This window comes from Macaca mulatta, chromosome 18, assembly GCF_049350105.2.
Source record: "Macaca mulatta isolate MMU2019108-1 chromosome 18, T2T-MMU8v2.0, whole genome shotgun sequence".
Lineage (NCBI taxonomy): Eukaryota > Metazoa > Chordata > Mammalia > Primates > Cercopithecidae > Macaca > Macaca mulatta.
The window spans coordinates 68,759,451-68,786,624 of record NC_133423.1 but is presented as its reverse complement, the minus strand read 5'-3'; the positions used below and the strand labels follow the sequence as shown (position 1 = coordinate 68,786,624).

The 27,174-nt window shown below is 44.6% G+C and overlaps 1 protein-coding gene across 5 annotated transcripts in view; it reads right to left on the bottom strand.

Annotated features, from left to right (window-relative positions):
* ANKRD29 (ankyrin repeat domain 29) overlaps positions 1-27,174 on the bottom strand; it is a 77,974-nt gene that overhangs the window by 33,303 nt on the left and 17,497 nt on the right. For 4 of the 5 annotated variants that reach the window (XM_028837883.2, XM_015121676.3, XM_015121678.3 and 1 more), the window contains 4 exons: positions 19,994-20,092; positions 14,512-14,610; positions 10,334-10,432; positions 225-323 (listed from right to left, as the gene is read on the bottom strand). In XM_028837883.2, coding sequence (XP_028693716.1) covers positions 225-323; positions 10,334-10,432; positions 14,512-14,610; positions 19,994-20,092 — 396 coding nt within the window. The remainder of the gene's footprint in view (positions 1-224; positions 324-10,333; positions 10,433-14,511; positions 14,611-19,993; positions 20,093-27,174) is intronic. The other variant, XM_015121677.3, reaches the window with a different exon arrangement.

The following is a 27,174-nucleotide window of genomic DNA, read 5'->3' as shown; positions in this document are numbered from 1 at the left end:
AGATTCCACCCTCTCTAGTGCGTCCCAAGGTCATCTCGGGTGGAGCAGGAGAGAGACCGAGCAGCACCGAATCGGACCTTGACTTTGTTTTCCTGCTCAAGAGCAGGTGGAGGTTGGGAGGAAGCCCTGAGTCTGAGTGGGCTGCAGACTCAGTCAAGACCCGTTTTCTCCGCACAGGCGCGCTGGGAGGCTTCGCTCTGTGGCCGCGCGACCCGGGCACTCACGTTCCGCGCAGCGTCGCGCTCGGCTCCGCGCAGCAGCATCACCCGCACCACCTCGCTGTGGCCCATCTGGGACGCGATCCACAGGGGCGCTGTCCCGTCCTGCGGGAAGAGGAGGCGGCGGCCGCCGTGAGCGGGGCGCCCGGCCCCACCCGCTCACAGAATGTCTTTAACTCCAGGGGTCTGAAAGCGAAAAGGCACTCCCTGACCGCAGATCACACTCTCCAGCTGATCCACACCGCCCAGGAGGCACTAAGAAAGGAGGGGGTGTGTGTAGACCACGGACGCAGACGGCACATGGCTGAGCCTGGGCTACTTGAATAATTGCCAGTATTGAAATTTTGGCTTATAAAATCATCCATTTTGTGGCTGGATCTTTTACCAAAAAGTGTGGTACAGACTTCATGGAAGGATGCATGGGAACCTTGCTTTGAAGGCTTGGGGGAGCAGCTGAGCTGTATACATACACCACAGCAGAACCAAATTCCACAAACCCAGAGAGAAGCCGGTCTATTCCCCGCAGACTGTCCATTTCTTTGCTTTCCCAGTGGGTCACACCTTAATGTTCACACAATACACACCCTTCATTCCTATAGAAAAGCAGGCAGTTTCCTTTGAGGTGGCGTCTGCAGGTCAGAGAACTCAAGTCATTTCTCCCACTCTTCTAGTCTGGTGTCCAGAACCCTGCACAGCCACCTCATTTCTTAGGGGGCTTAATTTTATGTGGAATGTGTTGTTGTGTCTTCTAGGAAGTGACGCACATAAACTAGTTACGGCAGAACAGCATTTTGGGGAACATTTCCTCCGCGTATATCTGGGAGTATTTCCCCAATATTGCTTTCTCTGTGCACACTAGGCCATGAGGTGGAGATATATTGCTCCAGAGGAGAAAAAAGTAAAACATGCAAGGGATGGAGAAGGACTTGACAGTATGGTGGTTCCCACCAGACGGGATGGAAACTGGGAAAGCCTTCTAATGTGTGAAGGAGCTAGAGAGGGAGGGGGAAGGCAGAGGTCAGATGAGAATGTCCACGTTTTCCTCCCCCTCTGCGTTGAATGTTGGGTGTGTTGTGGGGGAGAGGTAACCTAGGGGTGGTAGAAACACCAGGTCAGTTATGGGGAATTCCAGATGGGAAAGGATTTTCTCTTCTTGTGAGAAACCGGGAAAGTGACAAGCCCTTTAGAGAAGTTCTGCTCTCTGCTGGAGCCCGGGAGATAGGAGAGAAATGGCCATGGGAGTTTCAGAGTCAATGGTCCCCTAGTCCCCATGGCCCACATCCATCTAGCACCTAGGCATCCAGGGTCCTGTCTGTCTGTGGGAAATCAGAAGCGACAGAGAAACAGTGGGCTGGAGTAAGCCTGGGGTTGGGAAGATAAGGCCATAGCGCCCTGACTTCCTGAGTAGAGGCAATGGCCAGGCCAGCAGACAATGGCGAGACCAGCTGCATCCCTGGGGTGTACCAGTGCAGGATGCTTGCGGACCAGTGCAAGGGCCACGCATGAGTCTCCCCACGCCCATCTCAATGCCAGGATGACAGTCTGACTCTTAGGTCCCTTCAGAGAGAAGGGCAGGAGGTAGCAGGATCCAGAATTGGCTAAAGGTAACCTCTGATGTAATTATGGTAATGTGCCCCAAGAGACTGTTTTAGCCAGATAAGACTGAATTACCCATCAGGGGAAGGGGGGCTGATGAGCAAAATGATTCAGTTATAGAACATAAAGTTACATTTTCTGCTGCAATGTGTAATTTCAACCTTAGCCTACTAGCAGAAGTAGGTACAAGATTGTTGCCCATTGCTGAACCAGGAAAGGAGCGAGGATGAAGACATCTGAGCTGGGTGGGGGAAGCTGGTGACTTGGGAGCCCAGGAGGATCTGGGGGTGCTGAAGAGCAGTCACAGGATGTTGGGACCTGTCTTGGGAGAGACAGTGGAAGAGGTGCTGAAACAAAGGACAGAGGGAAGCGGAAGACACTTTGACCTACTTCATAATTGTTCCAGGGTCCTCTTGGTGGAAATATTCTTGAACCTAAATATTATCATGAGCTATCTGTACTTTAATTTGTACTTTAGTTTAAAAGCACTTCTATATTCTTTATTTGATTTTCCTAATTCAAGATTTAATTAATCATTCAAGAAACCAATAACGATAATTATTATTCGAGACAGGACTCCGTTACCTAGACTGGAGTACAGTGATATGATCAAGGCTCACCGTAGTCTCAACATCCTGGGCTCAAATGATCCTCCTGTCTCAGCCTTCCTAGTAGGCTAGGTGCACCTACAGGTGTGCACCACCATGCCCAGCTATGTTTTTTTTTTCTTTTTCCCTTTTTGTAGAGATGGGACCTTGCTTTGTTGCATAGATTGTTCTTGAACTCTTGGCCTCCAGAGATCTTTCCACCAAAGTGCTGAGATTAGAGGTATGAGCCCAGTCTTCTAAGTCTCAAGCAGAGTGCTAAAAATAAGTCCTGGAGAAGAGACATGGAGGTTTCCATATGACTGCAGTGCCATCATAAAGTATGGATGGAAATGCACACAATGAAACAGGAGGGAGGGCTGCTGCGTGGGGAATGTGGGCTCAGTGTCCTGGATAGAGTGCTATCTGAGCTGGGTCTTGAAGAAGGACCAGGATTTTGCTAGGTGGGAGAGAGGGGAAGGGTCGTTTGAGGAAGAAGGAAAAGCAGCTACAGTCACGGTGGCTTGGACAGGCATGGCTCCTTCACGCAGGGTGGGAAATCCAGCTGCTATAGCCAGAGCGGGGTGGGTGGGACCCTGGGAGGCAGGAGGGGATTGTGGGTCCAAGCCAGTGCTAATAATAATGTGCTTCTCCCTCCGTGCCTGCTCTGGGTCTGTTTTGTTCTTTGTCACTCTCTCCACCAGAGGGCGGGCAGGTAGAGGCAGCCAGCAAAAAATGGCAGCCAGCTGTCTATTCGCTGTGCTTTTCAATGGCTTGGTCATTATTAGTAAACTTGTATTAACAACTGAAACTAACATATGGGAAAGTGCTAAGAGGTGCTATATTGTGAAAAATTATGTATCTATCTATCTATCTATCTATCTATCTATCTATCTATCTATCTATCTATCTATCATGCAGTCTTGCTCTGTTGCCCAGGCTGGAGTGCAGTGGTGCCATCTCAGATCACTGCAACCTCTGCCACCCAGGTTCAAGAGATCCTCCTGCCTCAGCCTCCCGAGAGGCTGAGACTACAGGCATGCACTACCACACCCAGCTAATTTTTGTATTTTAAGTAGATATGGGGTTTCACCATGTTGGCCAGGCTGGTCTCAAACTCCTGACCTCAAATGATCCACCCGCCTTGGTCTCCCACAGTGCTGGGATTACAGGCATGAGCCACTGTGCCTGGCCAAAAAATTATGATGATCAATTTAGAACATCAATGATAACACTCATCAAATATGTCATCTTAATTGGAATAGCATGGGAGGTGGAAAAAGCCATCAGTTCTTCCTGGCTATAAGACCTTAGGCAAATCACTCTCAGTCTGAGTGTCCTCTAATGAAACATTATTAGCTTCACAGAGATAAGTGAGAAAACATATAGAAAGGTGGTGAGCACGAGCACTGGCTCACAGATGCTCAGGAAATGTTAACTGCATCTGAGTAGTATTTATCATGAGAAACAATAAGCCCCTTAATTTGTACTTTTGTTCACAAAATACTTCCATATGCTTTTTAATTTGATTCTTCCATAGACCCTGTGAGATAACTGACTGTGAGCAGGTAGGAATTACTGGTAAAATGAGATTTGGGGGCCGCCTGTGTATTTCATTACTGGTAATTACATCTCCAAATCTGATTTTGGAACCCAGGGAGTTGCATGTGAGTTAGAGCATTATTGTCAAATCAGATTATTTATCAGCTGATTATTTAGTTTATGAATTAGGAGAGGTTTTCCTCTTTTGTATACCTTAATTTCTGTTTTCTCTTATTTTTTCCTTCTGGTATAATGGTTAGAGCCTTCATTTTCATCATGAAAATGATGGGGTGCAGTGGCTCACACCTGTAATCCCAGCACTTTGTGGGGCCAAGGCGGGAGGATGGCTTGAGCCCAGGAGTTCGAGACCAGCCTCAGCAACACAGTGAGGCCCCCATCTCCATAAAAAAAGAACAATGATTTTTTATGTTTTTTAAATTAAAGATATAAAAATAATTTTGAAAATGATGAAAAGTAAGTCAATTTAGCTCCTTTTTGTAGGGCTTTGGAATGTATCAAAATGTGAAAAAACATTTAAAAATATTCAAATAGGTTTGTGAATACTTCCATATACTTTGATATTTTTAATACTTTGATATTAAATCAAATAAATCATTGTGAAGTTATAACCTCTAGAGCACTTTTTTTTAAAAAGGTAATCGTCAGGCATAGTGGTTCACACCTGTAATCCCAGCACTTTGGGAGGCTGAGGTGGGTGAATCGCTTGAGGCCTGGAGTTTGAGACTAGCCTGGCCAACATGGCAAAACCCCGTCTCTACTAAAAATATAGAAGTTAGCCGGTGTGGTGGCGCACGCCTGTAGTTCCAGCAACTCAGGATTCTGAGGCAGGAGAATCGCTTGAGCCTGGGAGGCGGAGGTTGCAGTGAGCCAAGATCATGCCTCTGCACTCCAGCCTGGGCGACAAAGCTAGACTCCATCTAAAAAAAAAAAAAGTAATAGAACGTTTACCTTGAAGAAGGATGAGATTCATAGGTTATGATAGCTATCTTTTACCATTTGTGTGTACATCAAGTAGAAAAGGATTTAGACCAATTTTTCAGACCAAGTGATAGAAAGAAGACAGATGGGTAAAAGCTACATGGAGACTTGGGGTCAATGTATAAAAGTTTAATGAGGGTTGGCTAAGACCAGAGAAACTGAGCACATAGGAGTGAGTCCCCCAGGCCTAGAGGTGTTCAACAGTAGCTGACTATCATAGAAAGGATTCGAGTACCGATGAATGGATAAATAGAGTGAGTTTTGTAGTTTCCTCCAACTGTGTTATTCCCTCATTTGATTTGAGATCATTGTTACAGCCAGATCACAGCAGGAGATGGAGTATATGACACAACCTGTATTAGAGACTAACCTTGTATGGTCTTATTTAGGCTCCTGAGAGTATTTGGGAAAAAGAACTAAAACCATCCTCTTCTGTGGGAGTGAGTATCTGAAGCGGCACGAGCTCTTTGCTCCCCCGATTTCCAGTCTTCACACTTGGGTTACTTCTACCTAGAGGGTGAGGCCAGTCAGAAAGTCTTGGGGACCAATTCTATTCTAAGCTGGGAGTCCAAGAGCTGTGAGGAATCTTGCCCGTGGCAGAGGGAGTTCAATATTGAGATAATTTTCTTACCCACCCTACCCTGACCTGGAGCCTATTTCTTATGATTATCCCTTGCATCGTGTGCCTGGCCCAGCAAGTGGGTCTGTAAGAGATGTTACCAGATGCTGCATTGCCCATGGTCCGACTCTATCCTCCCCAGTCAAGGGTGATGGGATTGAGGACAGGCAGGCCAGCCAGTCACTGTGGCCTGGTGCACAAAGATGAGCTGTGACAATGACATGGCTATCCCCAGAGTTTGGCAGTCTGATCCATAAACCTGGGGACCACATACAAGTAAGCAGACGAAACTGGTAAAAAAAAGAAAGGAGTGGGGAGAGAAAGACATATGAAGGGACTTTGAGATGACAGAGAACACATGGCTCACTAGAGAAAGTGCAGCCTTGATTTCTGATGGCTTTTCTGTTCCAATGAGGCCTGGTTGGCATAGAAATGATAATAACAGCAATACCTAACATTGCACTGGGTGTGTATCAGACACTGCATTAAGAGTTTTGCAGGGATTATTTTATTTAATTCTTGCAGTAGTCCTAAAAATACTGAATATTGAATAAATTCAGGGAGAGTAGGCAACTTGCTAAGGTCACACGGTTAATAAGCAAAATGGGAACTGTGTTTCATTTTAAGATATCCATATCCCCATAATTTCCAAGCTGCTCTCCATCCAAAAAATCTGGGTCTGCTCCCTAGCTGCCTCTTACAGTCTTCCTGGGGCTGATGTCCTGCTTCTGAGTCTGGGCCCTATATCTGGAGCCTTCTTCTAACTCTCAGGGCACTGATCACTAAATGCTGCAGGCTTCCAGACCTTCTTGGTGCTCTGCACCAGCCATGGGGACCTTCTGGCAGTCAACACACTTTTTCTGAGTGTGCACCACGTGCAAAGGGCACCAGACAGAGTCCCTGCCCTTGACAAGCAGCAAGGCCTTCCTATGGCTGTCTGCTCCCATTTCCAAAGCCTCAGGATTCTATGCCAATCTTTTCACTCCTTCTCCCACTGCCATTGATGGGTTCACCCCTCCAAGCTTCTGACCTGGGAGAACATTTACTTTCTGGCCCCAGCTACTCTGTGTACAAGTCAAGGCTTCTGTTAGGAGAAGGCACTTTATCAGACGGCTTTTCCTCCAGGCTTCAAAGAAATACTGTTCAGCACATGAAAAAGACTAGACAGAGATGAGTTATGACTGACTAACCTCAGCTCTGGGTTAACAGGATCAGATCTTTGCATTCTATAGAAGTATTATTTTAATAAGGTGGGTGAGTTGAGTTGGGAAAATATATGTCAAGGCATTTGGTTAACAGAAAAATAGAAATAGCCACCTCAGCTAGTGATTAAAAAGGTTTGACTCATATCAATTCAACTTGGTGAGGATACATGGAAAGAAATGAAAATGAATTTTTAGAGTGAAATCTATATTTCAATGATCTCTGTGACTCTTGACCTTTTGGCTTAGGACAATATGGAAGGAAAATATTTTTTCAAGTTTCAAATCAAGAACATAGTCTTCCTATTGTCTGGCTATGACTAGCTTTGGGATTATGATTCCTCATCCCAAAGTACTAAAAAGGTCTTCATTTAGTTCTCAGTGATAGAGTTACAAAGAAAAGTCATTCCCACTACAGTTCAGATTCCCTGAAGCTCATATCAAATGTCAGCTGAGTAATTTCAATGTAACTTTGTCAACATCCTGTTACAGGATACCATAATAAAATGGTAGGGCTTCACAGAATGGCAGTGCAACAATTACAAATCAGATTTAGTAAAAAGTATTAGGAAATTAAACCACGCAGGTATCCTTGTCCTCATTTTGTAAATTCAAGGATTTTTCCAATAATGACTCAATGTGTCAGCTGAGATTTCAGAATAAAACATTGGTTTCCAAATGCTCTACCTATAGTATATTTTACCATGTGCAGGCCATTTTAATAGAAACTTTTATTTAGACTTTTTTTTTTTAAACCTCCTTATAACGTGTGACAAAGTCAGCCAGGACTGGTATCACTTTTATCATACGCATGGCACTGTTTTCTTGGAACAGAATAAATATGCAGAGTTTACACTTTCAGAGAAGACGGAACTTGAGCTAGTCTGACCTGGATAGATAACAACCTCTAATTATAAGCTCACAGTAGGTAATACAAATTACTATAATTTGAGGGCACAATGGGGTATATACTCTATAAAAAGGAAAAATTCCATTGCCTTTTTTTCCCCAAAGCAATTCTTATTTTATAAGACACCCATTTCCTGAATAACAATTCTTTCAGGGCTGAACTCAAAATAATTCAAAACAATTGCATTAGATGCAGTCTTTAGAAGGTGTAGTAGCACTTGCTCCTTGACCAGAGGGAGGATCCCTGCACGCAAAGACTAGGTCATCCACTTTGACCAGGTTATCCTAACTCTTGAGGAAGAAAAAACAGCTGTGGTGTGTTGTGGCTACTGTTGCAATGTTGGTTTACTCTTTAACTTCTTGGCTTCAACATCACTGCGTGACTCATTTTAGATTTAAGTGGGCAGGGCTCATGCAACATTTGAAATATAATCTCTTATATCAGCTTGGTTTTTTACAAATAGTACTTTAGGCATATAAAGAATAAAATTCAAAGTGCCAGAAATTATTTTGGAAGGATGTACTAATAGAGAGGACTTGATAATCTTGATAACCTCACATTCTCAGTGGTATCTTCAATTATGGCCCCAAAATCAAACTTACACAATCTAAAAATAACCAATTCCTCTTACTAATTTTAGTAAAATGAAGCCTCTGATTCAGAATCAATCAACAACAACACAATAAGAAGGACCAATACGAAAAGATTAAACTCCAATCCTCAAAAGTCAACTCTAGCCGGTACAGAAGTAAAACTTTTTTTGAAACTGCTTCCTTTTCCAGGAGTATTCCTGGGGCCACCTAAGAAAAACTTTACAACTCTAAAAATATAACCTTACATTGATAGCACTGTCTGGCACATGGTAAGTACTCAAGAAATACTGATTGAATATTGAATAAAACAGTTATTTAAAACGTGGGCATTTGAAGAGATCATCAGGCTCATCCTGCTCAGTCTCCTAATTTTCAGTGATGAAAGTCAGGCCCAGAGAGGTTGCTTCACTTGTTCAAAACCACACAGCTCAAATTATTGGCAGAGATGGATCGAGAACTCGGGATTCCTGACCTCAAAACCACTTCGCCTTTCTAACCTCAAACCACTCTGCCCAAAGGCTCTTTCTTTTTCTCAGGCTCCTTATGTGCTTGGGCTTCTAAAGACCAAAGAAACCTGTGTCCAAGAGCTCAGACCAACCTTGAGGTCCTCATAGCTATTCATTATGTGAACACAGAGAGGCATTCCTGTTTATCAGGTCATATTACAGCGGAGATGTGCCTGGGTACAAAATCAGCTTGACTTTTCCCTAGGAAACTACCTTCTTAGTAATGTTTCCTTAATTTGAAATGTTTTGTTAAAAATAAATTAACCTGGGGCCAGGCATGGTGGCTCACACCGGTAACCCCAGCACTTTGGGAGCCCAAGGGGTACAGATCACTTGAGGCCAGGAGTTCGAGACCAGCCTGGGAAACATGGCTGTCTACCAAAATGTATCTCTACTAAAAATACAAAAATTAGCTGGGCGTGGTGGTGCGCAGCTATAATCCTAGCTATTTGGGAGGCTGAGGCACAAGAATCGCTTGAATCCAGGAGGCGAAGGTTGCAATGGATTCGAGATCGTGCCACCACACTCCATCCTGGACGACAGAGCAAGACTCTGTCTCAAAAAAAAAAAAAAAAAAAAAAGTTAATCTGGACAAAAATAGTACCTACACAAGAGAAGCTAATTATAATACTGTACATTTGGAAGGTTCTTCACTGTTTATAAAGTGCTGCCTGTATAATCCTGCATTTCTGTTCTTTTTAAAAATTATTACTCTTTTTTTTTGAGACAGAGTCTTGTTCTATTGCCAAGACTGGAATGCAGTGCTGTGATCTCAGCTCATTGCAACCTCTGCCTCCCAGGTTCAAGTGATTCTCCTGCCTCATCCTCCCAAGTAGCTGGGATTACAGGCATGTGCCACCACGCCTGGCTAATTTTTGCATTTTTAGTAGAGACAGGGTTTCATCATGTTGGCCAGGCTGGCTTCAAACTCCTGGCCTCAAGTGATCCTCCTGCCTCAGCCTCCCAGAGTGCTGGGATTATAGGCATGAGCCACAGCTCCCAGCCTACACTTATGTTCTTTTAATGTCAGTTAATTGACTTGCTAGATGTTAGCTTGCTGTTGGTAAATGAAGTCTCAACAGTATAATAATTGTGAGAGATGAAGGTGCAGAACCTCCTAATGATTCCAATGCCATGGGCTCCTCTTTGGCTTGGTGGAAGAACTGGTGGGCAGGTAGTAAGGCAGCATTATCAGCAGGGGCCAGGCTACCCGACCCACATCTGTTTACCTAGTCCCAGGCCAGCCTGCACTCATTAGATCAGTGCAGCCATAATTCGTTTGCATAGGAGGTGGCAGAGTGTGTACTTGACCTCAGACATCAAACACTTAAGTTTTGAAAGTACTGAACTGTGATGTCAGCTTGGTTTCATAGGCTTTCAGGTCAGCTCAGAGCATATAACAGGAGATACCCTACTCAAAGGTTAACTTTTCATCACAGAAACAGAAAGGTTTAAAGGATGGCTTGAGCTTACTGGTTATCTCAGGTATGTGCTGCCAGGGGACACCCAGCCCTCCCTTCCCCATGTTCCATGTGCTTGGGCAAATGTCAACAGTGGACATTACCTGCCTTGGCTGGTTGACTTTTGCTCCTGAAGCCAGCAGTAATCGAATAACATCCAAGTAACCACCTTGGGCAGCTAGGAAGAGGGCAGTGGCTCCATCCTGAGAGAGAACAAATTAAAAGCATTAAAAACATTATCTTTCACACTTATTTTAAAAGAAATTAGGGTGGGCGTAGTGGCTCATGCCTGTAATCCCAGCACTTTGGAGGCCGAGGTAGGTGAATCCAGGAGATGGAGACCAGCCCGGCTAACATGGTGAAATCCCATCTCTGCTAAAAACACAAAAATTAGGCTGGGCACGGCGGCTCATGCCTGTAATCCTAGCACTTTGGGAGGCCGAGGCAGGTGGATCATCTGATGTCAGGAGTTCGAGACCAGCCTGGCCAACAGGGCAAAACCCCATCTCTACTAAAAATACAAAAAATTAGCCAGGCATGGTGGTGGCCACCTATAATCCCAGCTACTCTGAAGGCTGAGGCAGGAGAATCGCTTGAACCCAGAGGCACAGGTTGCAGTGAGCTGAGATCGCACCACTTCACTCCAGCCTGGACCAAAGAGCAAAACTCCTCCTCAAAAAACAAAAAATCAAAAAACAAATAAAAATACAAAAATTAGCCAGGTGTAGTGCCACATACCTGTAATCCAAGATACTCGGGAGGCTGAGGCAGAAGAATCTCTTGAACCCAGGAGGTGGAGGTTACAGTGAGCCAAGATTGTGTCACTGCATTCCAGCCTGGGCAACAGAGTGAGACTCTGTCTCAAAATAAATAAAATAAAATACATTAGATTTAAAATATACACATTTAATATAAGTTTCCATCTCCATCTCTTTGTAGGTTTCCACCTTTTTGTCAATGAAGAGCCAAATGATAGATATACAAATCCCCCAAACCTCATTTTTTAAAAATTTCTTTTTAATGTATTTTTAAATTTCTACAAAAAAAATTGTTTTAATTAGCTGGGCAAGGTGGCATGTGCTTATGGTCCCAGCTACTTGGGGGCACTGAGGCAGGAGGATCACTTGAGCCTGGGAAGTTGAAGTTACAGTGAGCCATGTTTGTGCCATTGCACTCCAAGCCTAGGGAACAAAGTGAGACCCTGTCTCAAAAAAAAAAAAAAAAAGAAAAAAGAAAAAGAAAAAAGAATTGAGAGTAAAAGGTGTCCTTCTAATTAGATCTTTCCTACCCTTTTCTCTTTCTTGTCCCCTTATCCTTGTTCCCCAACATGAGAGTTCTGCAAGAATTAAGATACAATATGCAGCTGGGTATGGTGGCAGGCACCTGTGGTCCCAACTACTCAAGAGGCTGAGGCAGGGGGATTGCTTGAGCCCAGGGGTTCAAGACCAGCCCTGGAAACATAGCAAGACCTTCTCTCTCTCTCTCTCTCTCTCTTTTTTTTTTGAGACAGGGTCTCCCTTTGTCACCCAGACCTGGAGTGTAGTGGTGTGACCACAGCTCAATGCAGCATCAACCTCCTCAGCTCAAGTGATCCTTCTACCTCAGCCTCCTGAGTTGTTGGGACTACAGGCATGCATCACCACATCCAGTTAATTAAAAAAAAAAAAAATTCTAGTAGAGACAGGGTCTTGCTCTGTTGCCCAGGCTGGTCTCGAACTCTTGGGCTCAAGCAATCCTCCTGCCTCAAAGCACTAGGATTACAGGCATGAGCCACCACACCCAGATGCCCTGTCTCTAAAACAAAACAAGACAAAACAAAACAAAACAAAACACAAAAGAACCCCGGAAGATGTTTTCAATGAAACTGCCCTAGAAACCATCTCCACAAAGTGTTTCTCTGCCAGCCCAGCAGACACCAACAGCACCTATAAACACAAAAAAGCACTCCTGCATAAAGCCCAGAGCAAGTGTCCCTTTTCCAGTGCTCTTTAGTTTTCTTCTTAACTGAGTATCTGTGCCTTCTGGGCATTTCTGTTTTCTTGGACATATATCACTGGTGCTTTCAGCAGATGCACGGCGCAGCTGAGAGCATGCATTTTCCCTGGATGCTCCCTTCAGCCTGGTAACATTCACAGCGCAGGGTGAGCTTCATTGTTTTCAGACCACAGTGGAAAACCAGAGCACACCCTAGAGGAAAACACCTAGAACCCAGCTAATTACCACACCTCCCGTTGGGAACACTAACCTCAAGCAAAAATATAAGACACGTTTCCCTGCAAGTCCAGCCACGTGTGTCACGTGGAGGGTCCTGGATTTCCAGTGGGTGTCAGCTGAGCTGCCAAACTGCCCTCCAGGCAATCATTAAGAAATTAATCAGCCTGTAGAGATTTTCAAGCAGATGTTTTATATGGGGATACAATTTTCAGAAAGTCTACCATGCCCTTAGCTGCTGAAAACTCTCAGGACTTTTCTTTTTCTTTTGTTGTTTTTTTAATTTTTTTTTTAAACTCTCAGGAATTTTCCAAGATGAACTACCCATGCATTGAATTTTTCACTATGCATTCCAAGTTTCAGTTCTGCCCTGCCCATCCATATTTCAATTGCTTTAAAGAAAACATTTAGATTGTTTGGGTAAAGGTAAAGGTCTTAATATAAAATTGAAGTTATAATGCATGAAATTTCTTGAGTCACCTTAAAACAGAGATGAAATTACTATGGAAAGGGGCTTTTCTTTTCCAAACACTTTGGCTTTTCCTATTCAATGTGTATATATATATATGTACTACACATTCTCAGATATACTTTATCTATATATAGCCAAAGACATATCTAACTTTTGGACCTGTGCTTCTTAGGGTGGCTACATGTGAGAAACACCTGTTGCCCAAGCTGTGCCTTCAGAGACTCCAGTTTTGTTGGTCTGGGGTGGGCCTCAAAATTGGTATTTTTTTAAACCTCCCCAGATAATTCTAATGGGCAGCCAGAGTTGAGAATTGCTTCTTTAGATCATTATCAAGTAATTCAATCATTCTACTGGTAATGTTGCAGGCTCAAAGAGTGTTATAGATTTTGAAGTGCAGAGGGTGAGGCTAGCTGCTATGAATTTCAAAGAGGCCTGTGATTTGTCAGGGTTAACCATGTAAACTCTGGAAAGGGTGTTCAAATGGAAAAGTTCACACCTACACAGCTCATTACACGTCTATGAAAGTACAGTGCCCCAGGCATAAGGGTTAAATGCCTAGCTGTAGGACAGCCTAAAATACAGTTCCTAGATCACTGGAAGTAGGAATTTTTCCACGCTTCACCATGAGACTGTCAAGTCTATTCATCTCCCTATATTCTGTTTTTTCCTACAAAACTGGAGTAATGTTTGCCATAAATCCTATGGCATTATAGTAACAATCAATCGAAAGGCCCTTGGGTGATGTACTAATTGACAGCTGCAAACAGACCCGCACTAGCAGTGGATGCCTTTCACAGGTCAATGGAATGCATATATTTCACAGAGGTCTTCATCCATCCAACCTCACTTTTCTTCCAAATACCTTAGATTTCTCCTGTTTGTGCCCTTCCTCACAAATACTACAACAGTATATTTTTTATATCCAATGAGCACATTGAGAAAAATTTTGTATATTTTGGTTTTCAGCAAGTCCATATGCTGGGCTTTGTGGTTTGTCATGGTACGAATAAGCATCACATGATTTTCGAAAGTCTTAATTGCATAGGTACATGAAATGTTTCATCTGCACAACAAACAGATTTAAAAGGGAGAACAGAGATGGGTAAATAAGATACATGGTTTCTTTTTTGTGTGGCGGGGGACAGAGTCTTGCTAAGTCGCCTAGACTGGAGTGCAGTAGTGTGATCTCAGCTCACTGCAACCTTCACCTCCTGGGTCAAGCGATTCTCCTGCCTCAGCCTCCTGAGTAGCTGGGATTACAGGCACCTGCCACCATCCCCAGCTAATTTTTGTATTTTTAGTAGAGCTGGGGTTTCACCACGTTGGCCAAGCTGGTCTCGAACTTCTGACCTTGTGATTCACCCACCTTGGCCTCCCAAAATGCTGGGATTATAGGCGTAAGCCACTGTGCCTGGCCAATACATGATTTCTATATTTAAAAAAGCCCATCTGGTCCGCTACATATTTTTCTCTTGACTCAGACCAAAGTCCTACTGTCCACTACAATATTTTTGAAGTTGGCATTTCTGGCATCTGAATTTAGACTGCAATTTTGTGTGTGATGAGAAATGTCCTGATGTCCCCCTGAAATGCACTCACATAAAGTTGGTCATGGATGTTTGCTCCGTGCTTCAGCAAGGTCTCCACCACCTGCATGTGCCCGTACTGACTGGCAGCCAACAGGGCGGTGCCCCCGTCCTATGGACACGCAAAACATAAACACATTAGAGGTGGTGCAGGCACATATTTCACCAAGCAGATGCTCCTCACATACATAGAATTTAGGAAGAGAGTTTTCCCAAAGATAATAACAAACTCACTTTCCCTCTTTTTTTTTTTTTTTTTTTTGAGAAGGAGTCTTGCTCTGTCTTCCAGGCTGGAGTGCAGTGGTGCAATCTCGGTTTACTGCAATCTCTGCCTCCTGGGTTCAAGCGATTCTCTTGCCTCAGCCTCCTAAGTAGCTGAGACTACTGTTCCAGGAGTTCAAGACCAGCCCTGGAAACACAGTAAGACCTTGTCTGTCTCTCTCTCTCTCTCTCTCTTTTTTTTTTTGAGACAGGGTCTCCCTCCGTTACCCAGACCTGCAGTGTAGTGGTGCGACCACAGCTCAACGCAGCATCAACCTCCTCAGCTCAAGCGATCCTTCCACCTCAGCCTCCTGAGTTGTTGGGACTATAGGCGTACATCACCACATCCAGTTTTTTTTTTTTTTTTAATTTGTACTAGAGACAGGATCTTGCTATGTTGCCCAGGATGGTCTCAAACTCTTGGGCTCAAGCAATCCTCCTGCCTGTACACCACCATGCCCGGCTAATTTTTGTATTTTTAGTAGAGACGGGGTTTCACTATGTTGGCAGGCTGGTCTTGAACTCCTGACCTCAAATGATCTGCCTGCCTCAGCCTCCCAAAGTGCTGGGATTATAGGCATGAGCCACCACGTCTGGCCTACTTTCCCTCTTTTATCCCTTTTACTTTTTCTTTATAATTATGGCAGAGTTCATCCTAAGGACATGATTATGTTGTATATGTGAGTGGCTTGCTAGAGATGTATTACAGTTATTTGACCAAGTTATTTATTATGAATTTTTTTTTTTTTTTTTTTTTTTTTTTTGAGACGGAGTCTCGCTCTGTCACCCGGGCTGGAGTGCAGTGGCCGGATCTCAGCTCACTGCAAGCTCCGCCTCCCGGGTTTACGCCATTCTCCTGCCTCAGCCTCCCGAGTAGCTGGGACTACAGGCGCCCGCCACCTCGCCCGGCTAGTTTTTTGTATTTTTTTTAGTAGAGACGGGGTTTCACCGTGTTAGCCAGGATGGTCTCGATCTCCTGACCTCGTGATCCGCCCGCCTGGGCCTCCCAGAGTGCTGGGATTACAGGCTTGAGCCACCGCGCCCGGCCATTTATTATGAATTAACTTAGAAAATTCCTGTGCCAAATGCAGAATCATCTATTTGCTTCTCAATATGAGAAATACAGAACAGAAAGTCTGTAGCTGGTCTTGTCAGTTCTTCTTGGAATCATCAGGAAAGCCTCCCAGGGCTTCTGGCCAGAGACTTCCCGGGCAAACACCGTCTTCTCCCTGTGACGTAACCCAGCGGCAGACCACTGAGATTAAGGAGTTTTTACGGGGTAACCCTCTGGGGCCACTGCCCTCATGGGACAAGACCTGCGTCCATTAAAAGAGTGGATAGCTATGGCACATTCTGTGTGTCTCTCACCATCCTACTTAGTGTTTTCCTTTTAACATGTGCCAGTTTGTCCAGGTCTCTTTAAAAGTGAGGCCCTAAAAACAAAGCAGAAGCCTGAGCAACATGGCAAAACTCCATCTCTACAAATAACACAAAAATCAGCCAGGGCGTGCGTGATGGTGTGCGCCTGGAGTCCCAGCAATTTGGGAGGCTGAGGTCGGAGGATTGATTGAGCCCGGGAAGTGGAGGTTGCAGTGACTCAAGTCACACCACTGCACCCCAACCTGGGTGACAGGGCGAGACACTGTGTCAAAACAAACAAACAAAGTAAAAAAAAAACAGAAACCAACTAAGCAGAACACTATAAAGTACACGTGCTCTAATGTGGAATGGGATATTCCTGTGTTCCCTCTACTCTACTTTTATCTCTGCAGCCTAAATTAGAAAGAGCTTTTCTACCAACCACATCACACTGCTGACTCATTGAGTTTGTGGCCAACTAAAACCCTTAATGGTTTTCGTCAGGTGGTACAGCTAAGGCATTCTCTTTTCCCATCTAGCGTTGTTGAGTTGTCTGGCTCTTTGAACTGTACATCTGAGCTAATTATAAGTAATTCAAAAACACATAATCTGGTTAAAAAATATGAATCATAAATATAAGATATTGTAGTTTCTAAATTTGGGAATAAGGTATTTGTTCAAAATACCTACTCATAGAGCCCCACCCTCAGCCCCGCCTTCAGTAGGTCTGGGGTGAGATCCAGAAATATGCCTTTTGACCAGTCATGTGGGTTGATTATGTAGGCAGGTGGCAGGTGGGCCTCACGTGGAGAAACACTGCTATAAAAGGTCTCGAGTTCATGGGCAGGTAACATCCTACGGGGCTGCAGGCTGCGTGTGGCTGGGTAGGGCCTCCCCAGAGGCAGGCTCTGTGGTGGGGGAGAGTGCTTGAGATGGGCTTTGAAGAGTGGGGAATGGAGAGGAGGGAGACTGAGGCTGGGGGTAGATGGTGGTGGTGAGGAGGCATCACAAAATTGCGTAACAGCAGGAATAAGCACCATTCTAAGTTTTGTCCTGTCAATTTTCCTAGCTAATAAAGTAATAAATTTTCCTGCCTAATAAAGTAACAGAAAAGATAAAATATGATGATTCTCATAGACGAACTGCTGTTATTTTTGTTTGTATGTATGTATGTATGTCAGGGTCCTGCTCTGTCGCCCAGGTGGGCTGCAGTGGTACAATCATGGCTCACTGCAGCCTTGAACTTTTGGGCTCAAGCAATCTTCCTGCCCTAGCCTCTTGAGTAGCTGGGACTACAGATGTATGTCACTGTGCCAGCTTTTAAAATATTTTTTACTTTTTTATAGATGGGGTCTTGCTATGTGGCCCAAGCTGGTCTGGAACTCCTGGGCTAAAGCAATCTTCCCACCTCAGCCTCCTGAGTAGCTGGCATCACAATACCTGACTAATTTTTTTAAAAATGTTTTATAGAGATAGGATCTTGCTACATTGCCCAGGCTGGTCTCCAACCCCTGGTCTCAAGCAATCCTTTCACCTTGGCCTTCCAAAGTGCTGGGATTACAGGTGTGAGCCATCACACCTGGCATCTTTTATTTAATTAAAAAAATTTTTTTTTGAGACAGGGTTTCACTCTGTCACCCAGGCTGGAGTATAGTGGCGCAGTCATGACTCACTGCAGCCTTGACCTTCCAGGCTCAAGTGATCCTCTCATCTCAGCGTCCCAAGTAGCGGGGACTACAGGCACATGCCACCATGGCTGGCTAATTTTTATATTTTTGGTAAAGATGGGGTTTCGTCATGTTGCCCAGGCTGGTCTTGAACTCCTGGGCTCAAGCGATCTGCCTGCCTCAGCCTCCCAAAGTGCTAGGTGTGAGCCACCATGCCCAGCCTCTTATATTTTATAAAACACAGTTTTGGGGCATATAGATTTAGTAACAGTGAGAACAATTGTTGAAGCCAAGTTTTGATGACAGGATCATTTAAAACTGAAAGCCTCTCAGCCCTCTCTTCTTCCCATGGAAAGCTCTTGATTCCTGCAGCTGACCTAATGGAAACCTGTGGAATTGCTCATCCTGAGTTCCATGTTCCATGGATTTCTGAAATAGTACAAACTGGCTCACGTACAAAGGCTTTAAGCCAGTATTCGCTCGTTAACCAAGAAGACTGAAGCAGCCATATGGTCACTCATGATCATTTTGACCTTAGTTCAAATAGTTGATATTTAGGTTCATAGGACTTTACTTTCTATTTTTAGTTACATCACTTTTATAATAGAAAATAAAATAATAATATGTGTGTGTGTATATATATATATATAGTATTACTGTATGTTATACTCAGTAAGTTTGGAGGCATATACATAGTACAACAGAAGGTTTCAGAAAAGACAAAGCCTTATATGAACTTACATCTACTTAATGGTTAGAATTTTATTATTTGATTTATTTTTAATTTTTTTGAGACAGGGTCTTCCTCTGTGACCCAGGCTGGAGTGCAGTGGCATGATCATGGCTCATTGCCGCCTTGACCCGTCGGGCTCAAGTGATCTGCCTGCCTCAGTCTCCCAAATAGCTGGGACTATAGGCATGTGCCACCATGCCCAGCGAATTCTTTTTTTTTTTTTTTTAAATAGAGATGAGGGCTAGCTTTATTGCCCAGGCTGGTCTTGAACGCCTGAGCTCAAACTATCCTCCTGCCTCAGTTTCCCAAAGTGCTGGGATTACAGGCATGAGCCACCTTGGCCAGCTCCAGTAGTTACCATTTTAACAGAAAAAAAATCTCATTGGAAACTCCCTTGATATCTAAATAGTCCACAAAAAGGATTAACTAAGAAAACCTAAAAGTTTCCAACTTGTGCAAATTTTCAGAAATTTAAAAATTATAACCAGGCTAGAAATGAGCTGACAATTACAAAAATCTTACGGAAGTTCAAATTCTGCTACTACAAAATATTATCACGTAAAATCATACTGTGAACATGAAATTAATCTTTCTACATTCTCAGCTTTCTTATATATACGTCAAAAATGAAAATCAATTACTTTTTTTTTTTTGAGACGGAGTCTCACTCTGTTGCCCAGGCCGGAGTGCAGTGGTGTGATCCTGGTCACTGCAACCTCTGCCTCCCGAGTTCAAGTGATTCGCCTGCCTCAGCCTCCTGAGTAGTTGGGATTACAGGCGTGAGCCACCATGCCTGGCTAATTTTTTTTTTGTATTTTTAGCAGAGACAGGGTTTCACCATGTTGGTCAGGCTGGTCTCGAACTCCTGACCTCGTGATCCCCCTGCCTCGGCCTCCCAAATTGTTGGGATTACAGATGTGAGCCACCGCGCCTGGCCAATTACTTCTTTAAAGGAAGAACCACTATATAGTTTCCCAACTATATAAACTGTAGCTATGTATTATGTATTTCAGTGAGGACAGCTCATGAAAGCAAGCTGCCTGCTAAACCACCCTCTTCAGAAATGTCTCAGATCTAGTAGGATCAGATTAATACTTCCAACAATTCCTATCATAGTATCAGAATTAATCTTAAGTGGGAAAAAGAACACGGAAACAGGGAAAGTTAGAAAGCCACTGCTCCTGGTTACAAAATTTAGTGTTCTACAGTAGAAAGGTGTCAGTTCAGGAAAGGATAGAAGTTATTCCCCATACAATTTTCCAATTGTGAGCCCAGAGTAAAAATGTAATGTTTTGAATGGAACCCTTAGAGCTACCCCTGAACCATTACAAGGAACCTTGAGGAAATCCACTTACTTAGGTTTGAGAATCTTGTAAAAAGGGAAACACAAATTCGTACCATAGATGAGGAGAAAAGCAATACTCATGGCTGCTGAAATTCTTCAACATAATACAAAATCGAGAACGTTATCTTACTTTGGTCCTAAATTCAGTGGATGCTCCAAATCCAAAGAGAAATCTCACGACATCATTATGGCCTTGCTGGGCGGCAAAGAATAGGGCAGTTGTACCTGACTGGGAGAGAGGGAGAGGCTAGTTTTGAAAGACATTTGGTTACATTACATTTGATTAGAACATCTGCAAAGAAAACAAAACAATATCCTTGCATAGAAACCTTCTAGCCTAGGAAGGGGCTACATTGGAACAGATTCTTATTTTTTGGTCAGAGAAGTGACAAAAGGAAAGGAAAACTTTATTCTTAGTGAAATGGGATGAATGGTGGCTCCTCAAAAGATCTGTCCCCATCCTAAAATTTATGAATATTATTTTCTACTGCAAAAGATGTGATTAAGTTAAGGATTTTGAGACGAGCTTGTCCTGGGTTATCTGGGTGGGCCCTAAATCTAATGACAAGTGTCCTAAGAGTGAGGCAGAGGCACTACTCACAATAGCTAAAATGTGGAAGCCACCTAAGTGTCCATCTATGGATGAGCGGACAAGCAAAATGTGATGTATCCATACAACGGACTATTATGTAGCTAAAAAGAAAGGAAATTCTGACATGCTACAACATGGATGAGTGCTGATGATATGCTAAGTGAAATAAACTAGTCACAAAAGGCCAACAACTAGATGATTCTACTATGATATCTTTTTTTTTTTTTTTTTTTGAGACAGAGTCTTGCTCTGTCACCCAGGTTGGAGTGCAGTGGCGCCATCTCGGCTCGCTGCAACCTCTGCCTCCCAGGTTCAAGTGATTCTCATGCCTCAGCCTCCCAAGTAGCTGGGATTACAGGCATGCACCCCCACACCTGGCTGGTTTTTTTGGTATTTTTAGGAGACACAGTTTCACTATGTTGATCAGGCTGGTCTCAAAGTCCTGGCTTCAAGTGAGCTGCCCACCTTGGCCTCCCAAAGTGCTGGGATTACAGGCATGAGCCACTGCACCCAGCCTACTGTGATATCTAAAGTAGTCAGAGTCATAGAACCAGAAAGCAGGATGCTGGTTGCCAGGGGCTGGGGGAAGGGGAGTATAGGAAGTTATTATTAATGGATACAGAGTTGTGTAGTTCTACAAAATGAAAGGAGTTATAGAGATAGATGGATGGTGATGCTGGTTGTACAACATTATGAATGCATTTAATAAGACTGTACACTTAAAAATGGCTAAGGGTTTAAGTTTACATTATGTGTATTTTACCACAACAAAAAACAATAAAAGTTTTTTTTTAAAGTGAGGCAGAGGGATATTTGACTCAGAGAGAAGGCAATGTGACCACACAGGCAGAGACTGGAGAACTGTTGCCATGAGGAGAGAGTGCTGACGGCCACCAGGGGCTGGAAGAGGCCAGGAAGGGAATCCCCGCAGGAGCCTCCAGGGGCAGTGTGCCACAGCCCACACCTTGATTTTGGACTTCTGGCCTCCAGATCCGAGAGAATAAATTCCTGATATTCGAAGCCACCCAGTTTGTGTTAATTTGTCACAGCAGCCCTTGGAAACTCGAGATATTTGGTATAGTGTTTGGTAAACACTAGCATTCATTAATACAGGGAAGAATTCAAATTACAACGTTTAGTGCCCCAGAGTGGAAGACTACTTGTACAAGAAGGAAAATAAGTAATTCACCCACAAACTTCTCCAATTGCAAGCCCAGAGTCAAAATGAGCTCAAAACATTTCTCAAAATGGGACATAATAACAAGAAACAGCCTGATTCTAAAATGTAAACTGATCATGATATTCTGAGACGGTTTTTAGCATCCTCCCTTCCTATCTACTTTTACAAGCCTACTCAAAGACTGGTACCCAAACCACTGTGTAATATGGGCAAAATCATGAACCATTCTTGTGGGCAACATACATTTTTCCTATAGAGGTACTCTTCACTTCTGAGCTTGGAGCTTGGGACAAAGCTAGTACTACACCTTACCAGACACAGTGAAAAGAAACCCCTTTTTCCATAGTTTACCCAAAGCTGTTAAGGTGGTAGGTCTGGCTCACGTGTGAAAAGCTGAGGACAGCCTGGCCTATAAGCTAGTGATCATGCTTCAAACTTGTTCCTAAGGGCCTGGGTGTCTCTGTGAATATGTGTGTGTGTGCATGCATGTGTGGGATGGGAGTGGGGACAATAAGACCCACTGAGACAGGCAGGATCCACCCACTTGTTTGCCTGTTTTTAAATGTGGTCTAGAAAAAAAAAGCCCCTTACTCAAGCTGTAGCTTGCCTAACATCTCACTGATTGCAGCGGCAGCCTGTCTGGAGCAGCGGCTGCGAAGATGCAGGCTGCCACGGGGGAGGTACGGCTGGGGCTGCACGCTCCTCAGGTCCAGTGGGAGCTGGAAGCAGGTGGGAGCCCTGTCCCCTACTGAGTTGATGGGTGGGAGAGCCATGCCCAGCTGCAGCTCCAGTTCTGGGCATCCTGTGCTCTCTGGGCCTGGGAAGCCCCCATTTCCCCCGCAGGCTTGGAAGTGCCTGCTCCTGCTCCCTGGCCTCTCCCCACTCCCAGCACCTGCTCCGGTGCGGAGCAAAGTTGTAGCCGAGCCTGGGTGCTGTCTGTCATGACCTGGCTAGGCAAGTACATGCTTGAGGTGTGCGTGCTTGAGGTGGTGCTGACATGCCAGCCTTGTCCCCGACCTTGGCCCCCTCCAGACTTTGGGTGCTGACAAGCACAGGAGGGAGGTCGAGGGGCTGAGGGCAGCTAGGTGTGGGCCTGTAGGCGCCCCTTGGCAGGAACAGCCTGGGTGCTGTGGATGGCATGTTGATGGTGGGAGGCAGACACGTTCCTACCCATGGTTTCCCATGGACCAATCAGCACACACCCCTCCTTTCTGAGCCCATAAAAATCTCTGACTCAGCCAGATTCAAAAAGATGTCCAGACTACCAGCTGCTGGAAGGATCTACCCACTGTGAGTCTCCTGTCCACTGAGAGCTGGACACACAGGTCAGGACTACCAGCTACGGGAAGGAGCTACACACTGTGGGTCTCCTCTCTGCTGAGAGCTGGACACAGATGTCGGGACTACCGGCTGTGGGAGGAGCTATCAATTTTGGGTCTCCTCAAATCGTCAGGATGACCTGCCTGTGGAAAGGAGCTACCCACTATGGGTCTCCTCCCCACTGAGAGCTGAACACTTGTTAGAACAACCTGGCTGCAGAAAGGAGTCACCCACTTCGGGTCTCCTGGGAGCTGTTCTGTCACTCAACGAAGCTCCTCTCCACTTTGTTCACCCTCCAGTTGTTTGCATACCTCATTCTTCTTGGATGTGGGACAAGAATTTGGGACCTGCTGAATGACCCTGTTTATAACACGAACAGGGCTGAAACATGCCTTCTGCTCACCACATTGCAGGTGATGAGGAGAGAAGAGCTGTGGCCCTTCGGGGAGCCCAGACCTAGGGGCCCCCTGAGACAGGGCTATGATACCCTCTTTGGGGTTCTGCGATTCCTGGCATCTCCAAGCTTCCAGGCACCACTACATTCCCTGGTGCCTGCAGTGGAAGCCACTTGCGGTACACCTGGTCCAGCCACAGCCTCACACAGAGCTGGTGCCTGTGCCAGTCCCTGGAGCTGCCAGCCTCACCACAGCTGGCATGCCTGGTTGTGTGCAGTGGCTGGACCCCATGCTTGCTCACACACCTGGCTTGCCTTTGGCAGGTGTGGGATCTGGGCTGGTAGGGTGAACTGAGTGCAGCCTGCTGGGCCAAGTGGGCAGAATGAGCCCAACGGGCCTGAGCAACACTCGGGCGGAAGGTACTGCCAGCCATGGAGATTTCCTGCTGGCAAAGTGACGCCCTAAGGATCCTGTGACAGCCAATCAGCAACAAAAGACCAACCACAATTCTCACTTTAGGTGGGTAGGGACTTCCTGGTGCCCTGCATGCAGAGTTAGACTTAAACTTCAACTTACAGTCACCTCTTCCTTATCTTAATGCTAAAAATCACACCTGAAGGTAGAGATTTAAAATGCTAATCTTACATGCGATGCATAAAAAAGCATATTGAGCTACTGTGCAAGTGCTGCAGAAACCCCTCCTATACATGCCCCAACTAAACCCTTCCCTTTAAAAAGGCCCTATAAAACAAACCCACATACTTCTCTTGGGGAGCAGCCAACCCTTTTCCTTTCCATAACGGAACCTGGTTCCCTTATGCACAAGCTAAACAAACTTTCTCTTTGCTATCTGACAATCTCTCTTGACTTCTATCCTGGGAGATTACAAGAATCTAGGGTGCTGATACGACCACCACTGAGGGAGAACATGTAACACCTTCCCAGATAGATATAACCCACATCAGGCTGTGCCCTCAGCCAGACTCTGTCTCAGGAAGGCACAGGCATTGTGACCATTCACAGGGCCTTTCTGCCTGCAGTGCAGGTGTGATTTTCTCCTTGGTTCCCACAGAAATAAGTGGGAAGCATCCTCCCACTGCTTTGTTACAGTTGAGGATGCTGGGTTCCAGAAACCTTAGGGAATCAATAGTTCTAGAGGAAGAAACTTGGCTAGAATAGGAAAACTCCCACTTTCTCAACAGACATTAAATTGTAGAGACTACCAAAGATCTTTTCTAGAAGTTGTTTCCTTAGTAAAAGAATTTGTTTTTCAATAGGCTTTCTTGACACATTAATTACATAAATCATTATTAGAGCAGTTTGAGTTGATTTTAGAACATACATACTACTATCAATCATTCAGTACCTCAATGCAGCAATCCATAGACAATAGGACCTAGACCTTAGTCTGGAATGTGAATAAAAGTTTTAAATATGTGTGCCTTACTTCAGGCTTCATGCCAACTGCATTTGCAGCTCCTATGCCTGAGAGGTATCATCAGCCAATTGTGGGTTCTTTAAAGCAATAGTGTTTCAGGAACATTAGCTTCCAGTTTGTCTCTCTAGCAAGCTCTGTGTATCTAGAGAGCTGACCTAAGCAGAGTGGCAGGTAGTTTTTCAGGAGACAAATATTCTGATACTGCAAAGTGGATTAACAATGGATCAAGGTAGAAGTCTGCCATAGGAGTAAGTTTCAAAGCACTGCAAGGCACTATTTCAGCTTCCAAAACTGGTACAGGAGGATGGGGTCTGCCTTTGGCTTGGCAGCCCTCTTGCTCCAGACTGACACAGTCTCAGGAAATTCAAGGACTTCCAGGAACGTACACAGCACCATCATTTGAGCCACACAAGTTACCATTAAGCTGAATACACTTTGGTAAATCTTCAAAGGCTTTTGTTCTCAGTGCTGCGAGAGTTTTCATCTCCAAGATTAGCTGAGCAACTGGAACCAAATGGATAAATATACAACCATAGAAACCATAGACTGGCTAGAAATCAAATACTTCTCTCTTCTAGCTGCTTTTCTCAGTTGTTTCAGAGAGATTTTTGTGCATGTTGAATTTGTCCTTCAGGATAAAGTTTTTAAAGTAAACCAGATCTGGACCATATTGTTTTTATTAGAGAAAATCTGTCTTTAAAGTTGTAATAAACAAAGACCATAAAGCAGAGAGGAAAAATAAAAAGATTAAAGTAATTTTAAACTATAATTCTAAATGGGTCCAGATACTTTCATCCCACAGGAAAATTAAGTGCTGAAGTGAAAATGGCCTAAAACAACGATCTAGTGTTATGGAAATTGCACCAAAGAATCTGTTTGTGAGAAGATTGCATTTGCTGTAGTCTCTTTATACTGTTCCTCTCAATAGACCAGGCCTGTTGATCCAGGGCTACAGAGACCCAGACCCAGATTCTGCATGTCACTCTTTCGTGGTCCACAGCCAAGGCGTCCAACACCCAGACGGGTGGTGGGAAGGACATCTGGATGTGCCTTGGAACTCTATTTTTGAGTCAGGGTCTCGCTGCGTCGCCCATGCTGGAGTGCAGTAGTGCCATCATGGCTCACTGCAGCCTGTAACTTCTGGGCTTAAACAAGCCTCTAACCTCAGCATCTCAAGTAACTGGTACTATAGGTGTGGACTACCATGTCTGGCTAAATTTTTAAATTTTTTTGTAGAGATGGGGTCTTGCTATGTTGCCCAGGCGTATGTTACACCTGGAACTCTTGAGACAGTCCTGAGACCTGACGTGTCTTAATTTGCTCCACTCAGAGGTGACGGTCCAGGCTGGAAGAATGAGATATACGATATACTGGCTTGACGGAAGTTTGGCTGGTGAATTGTCTTTCTAAAATGTTGCAAGGCAGGACCCGGGATAAAATAAGGCTGGACTGAGGAAAACCAAGTGGTTCAGTCTGGACTTGCCCAGGAAGCCCATCTCAGGTCTGAGTCAGTGTGAACTGAGAGGTGAGATGCACTCTAGGGATGATCTGACGTGTGTCTCCACAAAGATTAGTTTACCAGGTCCTACATCAGCTTGGAAATATATGGATGGAGCCTTCTCAGAACTGAGCCCCAAAGTATGTCAAAATGTCCTGGCCTAGGCAATCCCAGCACTTTGGGAGGCTCAGGTGGGTGGATCACGAGGTCAGGAGATCGAGACCATCTTGGCCACCATGGTGAAACCCCATCCCTACTAAGAATACAGAAAATTAGCCTGGTGTGGTGGCACACACCTGTAGTCCCAGCTACTCGGGAGGCTGAGGCAGGAGAATCGCTTGAACCTGGGAGGCAGAGGTTGCATGAGCCGAGATAGCGCCACTGCACTCCAGCTTGGGCCACAGAGCGAGACTCCGTCTTAAAAAAAAAAAAAGAAGAAGAAAGAAAAAAAAGTCCAGCCTCCCTTCTGCCTCTCTAGATTAGACCAAGAATGGATCCTCAAGCAAGACCAAACTCCCAGGATTGTCTTCAAATGAAGTGTGGGAACAGGCTCACATTTTTGTCCAGTGTTGACCCATATGGCTTTTTTCAGGAGAGCTTATTTAATTCATGGCCAGTTATAGAGCAGTCCTTTGAAAACATGGTTTGGGGAGGATGATTGAGACATCCTAGCAAGTGAGTCTCATTACAAATACGCTGGTGACTCAACTGTTCTAAAAATATAATGATCTATATGAAAATGCTATAAATCCTACAGTATCTCATCCCAAGGGAAGAATAAAGAACTGATTTAAGCTTGACAAAAAAAAAAGTGTGAGTGTTTATAGGCAGGTGGTAAGAGGTTTGGTTACCTCAGATGTGCCCCACAAGCTACGCTCAAATGCATTA